Raw genomic sequence first — 10049 nt, forward strand, 5'->3', positions numbered from 1 at the left:
GCATATTTTCGCGACAACGATGAAGTTAATGGAGCAGTGAAAATGCGCTTCGTCAGAAAGAATGATTTTTCTCGCAAAACCTTTATCAATTTCGTTTGCATCATTTCCCAAAAGTGTTCAAGCGTTAAGCTAATCATTTCGTTCTGCGACGATGTGATACTGACTTTTTGTCAATGTTTCGAGCGGGAAAGAGCTGCTTTCCGACCGCCTACCCTGAATGTTCATTTCATCCCCCTAAAAACTTTTCGCTGAGTCTTTCAAATTCGTTGCTTGGCGACCACTATTAACTGTGTGGGCAAACAAAAATAAATCCATATTTTCAGGAAGAACTTAATATTTTCATTTGTTTACATATGTGTCCAAAAGTAAGATATGTTAGCTTTTTATAATGGCTATTAGTTTTAATTACAATTACCCTAAAGTAGCGCGCGAAGCAGGTTTCAAACTGCGCCAATACAAAGATGGACCCATCGACTGGCACATCTTAGGTAAACTACACACACTCACACATTATCAAGAACTAAATGTACTATCCTTTTTAACCAACCAATGTTTCTCGTCATAGGCTCGATTGAAATAGATCGCCTTCTGCAGGATCAACGAATCGATCAGGTGGACGGATTATTGAGCCACCTCTCCGAAGCACCATTGGCCGCAATGTTGGACACCAACATTTTGGACAGCGGCATCGCCAAGTATTTCGTAGTCTCGCAGTTCGCCATACAGTATCTGTTGTTCTGTCGTAAATTCCTCGATGAAACTATACGCGAGCTGCGCGAAGCACACGCCAACTCGCAAATGGATGTCGCCAAATTGCGTAAATCGCTAGCCGAGGCGAATAATGAGATTCTACAGCTGCACAAGAAGATCACACAAATCGAGGCCATACACGAGGTGGTATATCCATGCCATCTGTGCACGAAGAGCTTCATCAGTAATGAGGCGCTAAATATACACATTAGCCGGCGGCATGCAGCGCGCGTGGCAGTCAATGCGCCAAATATAGGGGCTACCGTTGCCGCTAGTGGCAACGCCGCGGCTGATCGTCGCACCGAAACGCCGGCCAGCGCTGCCACAAGGGAGCGCGAGCATAACGATTTACAGTTGATCAACGCCGTCAAGTTGGAGCTGGAGATAAAGCAGTTAAAGGAGCGCCTTAACAACGCAGAACGCGACATACGCGAACGCAGCGGGGCGGCGCCGTCGCATAGCAGACGCGCCACGCCACGCGAACCGCCAAAATCGATGAAGAGCGTCGCTATTCAAAGCGAATTGCTCGAGACAAAGGAGCAGGATGATGGTGCCGATGCCACCTTGAACAGCGTGAGCACTGATAGCAGCGAGGTGAGGGAACGCAGAGCACAACTTGGTAAGCTGCAGGCCAAAATACAAGAATTCGAGGCGTGGCGCGAATCGCAGCAGGCCAATAATGAGGAGTCCATAGCGGAGATAAATCGGAAACTTGGAGAAATTGTGCATACATTGGAGGAAGCGAAAACAACAACAACAACGGCGTTTTCTGTGCCAGTCACTGGCATCACGAGTGTCGAACCACGAGGTGATGATAGATCAGAGCGGAGGGCAGCAGATGACAGCGTTGATGCAGTAGCAGCGGCACTGCAAAGACGCGGCTCACCCTCGGTGGAAGATCTTGAGCGACTATTAACTGAGAAAGTTGTTGAAATCGGTCAAAAAAGCGCCGAAAAACTTGAGGAATTCGTGCACAATATGGAAGTGAACTATAAGGAGAAACTGGAAGAGCTTGAACGTGAGATAAAGAAGCGCAATGCTGCAGAGCTTGTCACGCCTGTAGAAGCCGTCGATATAGTAACTAGTGTAAAAAAAGCTTCAGCTTTAAAGGATTCTACGCGGGACATTACCTACACTACATTTAATCGTACGGAGAGCGATTCTAGCGTAAGCGCCGGACCGAGACCTGAACCGGCAAAGCGCATGCCTCGCATTAAACGCAGTTCAACCTTGTTGGCAGAGCCTATTGCGATTCAAAAAACGCAACGAGACGCTGATGAGACATATGTCATTAACGGTAATGAGGACAGACAAGATTCAACTGCTGTGAAACCAAAGCCGCGTGTTCGCAAAATTAAAAGTGTAGAATCGTCTGCGTCGAATAAAAAGAATACGCAAGGAGAGGAGTTATATTCGCAGAGCACTGAAAGTAACAGAACATTTGTCAAAGCGGAGAAGCTTCATGACGTTGCAGTGAGGAGGAAAGGTACACGATACAATATACTGCGTCGCTTGGCGTGCAATACCGCGTAAACGCAAAATGCAATAACACTTTTGTGGTGGCTGAGAAAAATAATTATTTTCGGTATCCTGTCTCAGTGTTGGCCTACTTCACAAATTCACTGGTCAATAATTGCAATAGAAGCTTATATTAGCTCAGTTAGAAAAACATTCAAAGTTTAGAAGAAAATAAGTTTATTTGCACTTTTGTGAAATTTTCAGACTATCATATACGCTGTATTGCATTTCGCGTATATGCGGTATTGCACGCCAAGCAAAGATATGAGCTTATTGACCATTTCAGAGAAAAGTCTGAACTAAAAAAAAGCGTCATTGAATTTGAAACCGAAAAATTTCTAGTTTAAAAAATTTTTTTCGAATGGTGCGCCTAAAAGAATGTAACATTTAACGGCCTTAAATCGTCCTTTGTTAATTCACAAAAAGCAAATCACTAGCTTAAAGCAAAAAGTCGCTAAGTCCTGTTTTTCAAACTTCCGAGATAGAATGAAAACCTTTCAATCTCATTTTCTTCAAGCACTTGTTAATGAAACGTTTTTGTATTCCTTGGGACTTGTCACATTTTCTGTAACTATTCTGTAAATTACATTTCACTGAATAGAAATGGTAACAAATAAAATATGTAAGTTCGGTCTTTTCGAAAACGATGCATTTTCACTTGCTTTTGCTTTTTGCACGAAAATAACTTTCCTTAGAAAAGTGGATATAGCAACTTTTCACTCTAAGCTAGCGAAATATGTAATAAAATTTTCTAGACTTTATATAGAATAATAACACAAATCGGGATTATTATTTTACTAACAGTTTATTTAAAACTTAATATTTGAAAATCGTTGGTTTTATATTTTATATACATGGAGATATATTTGCGAAATTTTACTATTCCAAAATTTTTATAGAATCTGGAACCGCTGCAACCGGAAATGACAGCACGGACATAACACAGACCTTAAGCACCGAAAGCGAAAGTGATGGCAGTAGCAGCAAATCAGAGGTAGAACCAACTCCTGCAGAGGCGGCAAGAGTCAAACAAAGAATAAAAACCAAGTAATTACGTTTGCAATTATGAATGTGATACATTGAATTTTAATAAAATGTGTTTTCTTTTATAGAGTACCGCAAAAACCAAAACCCTGCACCCGTAACGATGCGCAGCATTTGGCGAATAAACGCTTGATTGCAAGCGGCCTGGAACCAAAGACAAATGGCATATCCACAGCAGCAATGAAACGCCTGAGTGCTGAGCTTTCACACAAACGGCACAAGTTGAAGCAGGTATGCAATGGATTAATCATGTGTTATTAATAACTAATTTTTAAAATATATTTTCGGAACCGCAGAAATATCCAAATTTCTATGCAACGCGCAACAAAATCAAAAAACTTGTCGACAAGCTTTGCTCTACAAAACTACCTGCCCCTGTCGAAGATATGCTTAAGCACGCCAAACCAATTAAGCCAAAAGAAACATACGTTGTTCAGCGTCGTGGACACGAAGACGTACAACTTCCCTCGGATGTTGAAGGGTTTGAAGACCTGGAGGTCACTTCTACACCAATACAAACACCACAAAGGTTGTGTGAAAGCAATGTATTTAAGCAACGCTTGGAACGCATACTGGCATCACCAATGCGGCAACCGAGATTCGACAATACCATCTTAAGCGATCAACAACCAACGACTGTAGAAGTGCATGCTACGCCTAGAACAGCAGTACCATTGCCACAAACACGTAAGCGTGTTATGTTTAGCACACTTGCCCAAAATGCTGCCGGAAATGGTGCCAGAAGTGATACTGAACCTTTGAAGCCATTGACAATGGATTAGTGCAATTTAGCTCGTTTGAATACGGAATAAAATAAGCTTAATTTAAATCATCTATACTTGTACTTATGCTATCTATTACAGGTAGACACTACTTCTAAATTAGCTGCGCTTGATTTTTATGAATTAAATCGGATACCAGTTGGTAGGGTATTATGTGCTGCGAGCCAGCAGTTAGATCCACCTCCTCGTCATCGACGCCAACCACAACAGCAGGCACTAGGAATGTATGAAAAGGACGATATTTTCAATAATAATTTGAAGCTCACTTATTGCTCTTACCCGCCACATTCGCTTTGATGAAAACATGACTCATTAGGTTTGGACGAACTATTCGTTGATCCGCCTCTGAACGCTGCATATTGGGCATGTACTGCAACGCCACTTGCTGGAAGTATTGCTCCACATTTTCGGCATACTCTTGCGCGTATTTGGCCTCTTCCGGCGATAATCTTTTTTCAGACACATCTCGCGCCTCTTCCTCATTTATTATATGTCGCGTGTAAGTTTCTATCTTTTGCAATCGACAACGTAGGTAACTGGCCATCACATAGCGTATGCGTTCTAATTCCATTTGATGCACAATGAAACGAAAATCGTTTTTATCTAAATCCTTCATATTTTCCTCCATGTGTGCGACTTGACCGAGCATCAGCTCCATCATGTCGGTTTGGTGTTGAAGAATTTCTGGTGCACATAATTCATTTTGCCATGCGGTTTCTACAATTTCTAGTACCTATGAGGGAAAGCAAGGGTCAGAAGTTCAAGATTTTATTATGCGCACGTTACGTATTACCTTTTGTGCAGTTATTAACTCTTCCTCATCTACGTGGTCGTCAAAATCTGTAATATGTTCAGAATCGCTTAAGGGATGAATGGTATCGTCGTCGGACATTATTATTCCCTAATTCAACTATAAAAATAATAAAAATTTTAACACCGCGGCCCGCAAACAAAAACAAATTAAGTGAATTGTAAACAAGTAATCATATCCATTACTTTGCGATAGGATTTACAGCTGTAAAACTATCGATAGTATCGAATGGTTTTATTTTTTTGCACTATCGAAGTGCCGGTGCCCACAATTGCCAACTTGGTGCTTTAAGCACTAGATTTAGTGCTGTTTGAAGATTAAAACGCCGAAAAAAATTACTTAATACCTAGTGCCTGTTTTAATGCTTTTTTAGAACTAATATTACTCCGAGATAGTTAAAACCTGAAGTAATTTGAAATATTATAAGCTGCGGTGTCTTATGAAGATGCCGAATTTACATGAATATACAAATTTAAATGCACTAAAATACAACCATGATTGATAAAAAGCTGAAGTTGTAAACCATGAACGAAAGACACAAGATCACGTAAGAACAAGAGAGTGAAAAAAGTAGATTTTTTTAGCGGGTTCTACGCCATCTTGTTTCACTGGAAAACGAGCGAAAAGTAAACAAAGCAAAGAAAACAACGAAAACCAAAATTAGCCAAAATTATTGTCAGCCACTTTAAACGCACAATTTAGGTAAAATGATGCAACAAAATGCTTTAAAATGTGTTGTCATGTTGAATTAACTCTTCTTTACTTGAATAAAAGTGTAAAATAGTGGTGCTTGTGATATAAACAAACGCCCAGCTGACGAACCCGCTTTCGCAAACTTTTTTCTCAAAACCAGTTACAAATACAACGTCGCGTTCTTACGTGATCTTGTATTTTTGGTTCATGGTTGTAAACCCACCTTGTTGAATTCTAGTCGCGTTGAAAATGCTAGTACGCAGGTAATACCATGTTCTGACCGACTTCGAAATCATGTTTTCGTTGCTAAAACGTTTTCGACCTAATTTCTCAAATCTCCAACGTTCTTTCTCAACAGTACCTCAAGTGGAGGATCATAGCGTTCTCAACAAAAAGGGCATTTTTCTTTGTATGAAAAAGGGACTGTTTCCAATGTAATTCTCCAATTGGTCTCATACACATCATTGAAATACTGAAATTGAAATAGTAAAATACCTTATACCTTTTTGATTGAAACGACATACATAGATGAATTTAAATATTCAGGGCTATCACAGAATCCATCGTAGCTTCGATTTTCGTGAAATCTACGGAGGCGCTATCACAGAATCCGAATAGAATCCGAAATTCGTAGAGAGCCTTCATTGAATCCGTTCGTAATGAAGATTCGTACAGATACTCTACGATGAGATTATGCTGCCGGAACAAAATTTAAAATCACTCAATCTTAAAAATAGTGGAAGAAAGCTGCATTATTTTTAATATTAAATATTTATTATACTCTAAATTTGTTATATGTAGTTTGATATAATTCCATATATTTGTGTAAATGTGGACGTAAAATACCAATGCTATACATACATACATATGTACATGCACGCACTCATCTGCGTGCGTCTAGTATTTAATGAATTAATATTTTGCATGAATCGAGGAAATAATAGTTTAGCAACAATTTATTAGGAAATAAACCGAATTACTTTAATATCATAAAAATTTATTTAAAAAAAAAAATTCTATTTCAAATAATAAAATCTAAGCTAAAAATAAACTAAAAAAAAATATTTATTAAAAAAATAAACAAAAATTAAATAAAAAAAGAAAAAAATCTCCACTACCCCACGACTCGGACTCGGACTCGGTTCTCTCAATTGGCTGTCTAGTGCTTTGCACACTCGGCCATTGCGCCTGATTGCCAGCGTGAGCAAAATGACATACATAAATGTCTGTTGTTTCCTATGCACTAACTGATTTCGAATCAGCATTCGAAGCTGGCAATGATATTTTCGAGTTCACTCGGATTCAGTGATAGCAATTTTTTTGTATTCGTAGCAGGCATTCGTATTCGTACATTTTCTACGATGGATTTCGTGATAGCCCTGATTAATTTTTCATTTTATTACTCCTTTTGTATTATGTAGTTAAGCAAAATCGTATTACAATAATTCACTTCAGGATACAGTCCGACAGTAATTTTGCCACTTGATTCACTGCGCGTTCTATTTTCTTTCCAGATTATTTGAGGATACTCTGAAGATTATTTACTTTTTGTTGGTAATTTTCCTCTTCATTTAGCTTTAGTTTTTCACTTGGTAATTAAAAATTCGTTTCCCTAACACTTATTACGTATCTGCGCGTCGGTTAGAGGTGAGTTGGGGAATGATCCCACCATGCAAAACATGAGAAATAGGCAACAATCGTCAATGGCAACAAATTGGCGACTCACCGATTTATTGCTGAGGTGACAAATCGGCAACATCACTTCGTTCATGTCAATTTTGAATAAAAAATTTCTCAAAAATTCCGAAACTTAAGTTAATTATGAATATGGCGTCAATAGTATTGGCCAAAAGCATCTAAATTATGCCCAAGGACAAGATTGAAAAAATAGGAAGTCGCACAGTCGCAAATGAATTAATTCCGATTGTAAGTTGCAATTTGGTACAAAAAAAAATAAATGAAGTATTAAAAAGAATAAAATTATTCCAAATATCGCCTGAAGCGATAAGAAAAGGACTCATTCAGGTAATAAGAAAACGACTCGCCCAGGCGAGTTGCCTTCGGCGGACGTTTTAGAGCGACCGGTAATAGGAAATCGATTCGATGGCAATATTACCGGCAATAAATTTGTTTCCGAGGGCGACACGTTTTCTTATTGCTGGCAACACAAATTGTTTGGTGGGATGTTGGATATCAACATGAGAACTATGAATTTCTCCAAGGTTGGAGAAATATTTTTTTAGTGTTTATTGGGTTGCTACATTTTTGGTTCCAAAAAAACTAGGAGCGGCAACACTATACAACCACCACTGTTCTCACGTGTTTATTACGGCTTTTGCTTTGACATTCGCCGCAAAGTCTTTTTGATCAAAACAATAAACTCCGACAGGATGGCTCAAACAGATTTTCAGAAAAACTTTCGCTTAGTTTTAGAGAAAATCTTCAATAACTGGCAAAATCTGCGATTAGCAGTTGAGCATGGCATGGGCGGTCGCAATGGGCAACAGGTAATGCGAAGTCAACCCCAACCAACCACTTTGCATAATACTTACCTTATTTTTCTTATACCAGCAAGCTATTGAAATCATGGAGTACACTTACAAGTATTGCATTGGTAATGAGAACATAACACAAGGTGAGCTACAAGATGTTGTGGAGGAACTGCTGGATCAAGAATTCGACACGATATGTGAGGATGGTTCCATACCAGGTAAACGTATGAAGTACTATGAACATAACATATTTGTAAACTATAAACTTATATCAATTTCTTCCCAGAAATCTGTAGGAATTTGCTCCGATATAAATCGCTCTGCTTCAGTGGAGAATATGCACAAATCGAAAGTGAATTAAGCAAACTACCGCAAGGCAAGGAATGGCTACGACCCGATGTGAAAATTGTGTATACGCCAATTGCAGGAGAAAACTCATCCTCAGAGGATGATGACAGTAGCGGAAACTCTGACGCTGATATGGATGTTGACGATGAAGACAGCGATATTGCCAGTTGTAGTCGCGTAACACGCTCTCAAACACGTAGAAAGCAAGAATTTGCAGAGCCTGAACCTGGTTGGACAACAGTGCGCACGAGAAGAAAGTAAAACTTGTCGCCACTACGAAAATTTTATTGAAATTAATGAATTCTAAACCGGTATACATATAAATGAAACAAAATACTGTACATACATAAATTGTAGCTTTATTTCTTGATGCCTCTAATCAAAAATACTATTAACATCCTGTAAATCCAAAAACCTCAATGTAGATATCTGTTCATGTGCTGCTGGTAGACGATGTGTACTATTGCAAAAGTCACAGTTGGAAAGCACTTCGCGTTCTTTTCGTGGTGTCGCTTGTTTAATGTATCTAACACGCGCCCATACACTATTATTCTTGGAATCTACAGATTTATCACCCTCGGCATGTCGCAATAATAAAGCAGTATCCATCACAGACTCCACATCATCTACGTTGGGTGTCATAGCCAAACAAATTCCCGGATATACGAAGAATTCAAAAACGAACATACCCATAAGTACCAGTATTGGTAAATATGCAGCGAAGTATTTATCTGGCAGGTAGTTTAGACCCCAACTTTCAGTTGGCAAAAGCGCCCACATTAAATATAGAATAAATAGAGTAAAGAAAAGTAAATAAAAACTGAAACCGTACACCGCTCTATGCGGTGTTGGTGCAGGTGTGTGCTCTGGCATTAGTGTTAGCAGTTTCAGAACTTGGTGCAAATTCTTTGATTGTGTCCGTACAGAGTAAGAGGGATCCGAAAAAGGATGTGATTGCTGTTCGTAAGTTTTTTACATGAGTAGCTTTAAAGTGTACTTCAATTTCATCACCCACTAAACGCAATTCCTTTTGGACAAAATTACGACTCGGTTCCTTATCAACGCTTAATACCCGATAAACTATCACTGCACGCTGTACTGACTCGAATGGGATTTTGATTGTGCTGCAATAAGAGTGGAAGATATGAATGGAGGGATTATTGGAAATTTTGCTTAAACTTACGCTTCTGCGGTCTTGTTGTTACTCTCCGATCGTGCATCTATTCCAGTATCAGAGTGCAAAGACATAATGGACGCATTTAATTATTCTGAAGAACAGAATTCTATCCTTTACATATGTACCACTTATGTACGAACTTTTCACAGGCGATAAATAATAGTTGCGTTCCCTAACTCGCAAGAAGTTGCAAGAATTTACAGGTTTTTACCAGAAAGCGTTCCCGTACTCGGTTCTCTGCTTTGTGACAGTTGCGTTCGCGTACGCAAAAAACTTGCAAAGTAGGGGAAATTGAGAGCAAACTGACAGTTTTTGAAAACGAATGCATGGATTTTAAAAATTTTGATCTCATTTGATAGGAAATTTGATTCCCTTTAATTTGGTATAAATATAATCCTCCCCAAGTAGAATTTTCCTTTCTGTGTTGCCGCAGA

At 39.1% G+C, this 10049-nt stretch overlaps 4 protein-coding genes across 5 annotated transcripts; 2 read left to right on the plus strand and 2 right to left on the minus strand.

Annotated features, from left to right (window-relative positions):
• Positions 1 to 388: 388 nt before the first annotated feature.
• LOC118755244 (zinc finger protein DZIP1L-like) lies at positions 389 to 4113 on the plus strand. Its single transcript, XM_036490092.1, has 5 exons — positions 389 to 488; positions 566 to 2236; positions 3168 to 3315; positions 3381 to 3543; positions 3609 to 4113. Exons 1-5 carry the CDS (start codon positions 389 to 391, stop codon positions 4092 to 4094), a joined length of 2568 nt encoding a protein of 855 aa, XP_036345985.1. The 3' UTR covers positions 4095 to 4113.
• On the minus strand, positions 3320 to 5262 carry LOC118755245 (DNA replication complex GINS protein SLD5-like). Of its 2 annotated transcripts, XM_036490094.1 has the most exons (4): positions 5091 to 5262; positions 4888 to 5004; positions 4374 to 4827; positions 3320 to 4310 (listed from the first exon to the last, which is right to left on the minus strand). In XM_036490094.1, exons 2-4 carry the CDS (start codon positions 4984 to 4986, stop codon positions 4189 to 4191), a joined length of 675 nt encoding a protein of 224 aa, XP_036345987.1. In that variant the 5' UTR covers positions 4987 to 5004; positions 5091 to 5262; the 3' UTR covers positions 3320 to 4188. The 2 variants fall into 2 exon arrangements, with proteins under 2 accessions (XP_036345987.1, XP_036345986.1); XM_036490093.1 differs by having other exon boundaries at positions 4888 to 5261.
• A 2665-nt stretch (positions 5263 to 7927) lies between these two features.
• LOC118755246 (pre-rRNA-processing protein TSR2 homolog) lies at positions 7928 to 8789 on the plus strand. Its single transcript, XM_036490095.1, has 3 exons — positions 7928 to 8105; positions 8170 to 8308; positions 8377 to 8789. The coding sequence occupies exons 1-3, from the start codon at positions 7989 to 7991 to the stop codon at positions 8697 to 8699; spliced, it is 579 nt and encodes a 192-aa protein (XP_036345988.1). The 5' UTR covers positions 7928 to 7988; the 3' UTR covers positions 8700 to 8789.
• Positions 8776 to 9825, minus strand: LOC118755247 (phosphatidylinositol N-acetylglucosaminyltransferase subunit P-like). Its single transcript, XM_036490096.1, has 2 exons — positions 9622 to 9825; positions 8776 to 9562 (listed from the first exon to the last, which is right to left on the minus strand). Exon 2 carries the CDS (start codon positions 9309 to 9311, stop codon positions 8814 to 8816), a length of 498 nt encoding a protein of 165 aa, XP_036345989.1. The 5' UTR covers positions 9312 to 9562; positions 9622 to 9825; the 3' UTR covers positions 8776 to 8813.
• Between the last annotated feature and the right edge of the window lie 224 nt (positions 9826 to 10049).

Source organism: Rhagoletis pomonella, unplaced genomic scaffold (genome assembly GCF_013731165.1).
Source record: "Rhagoletis pomonella isolate Grant_MI unplaced genomic scaffold, Rhpom_1.0 Rhpom_scaffold_05724, whole genome shotgun sequence".
NCBI lineage: Eukaryota > Metazoa > Arthropoda > Insecta > Diptera > Tephritidae > Rhagoletis > Rhagoletis pomonella.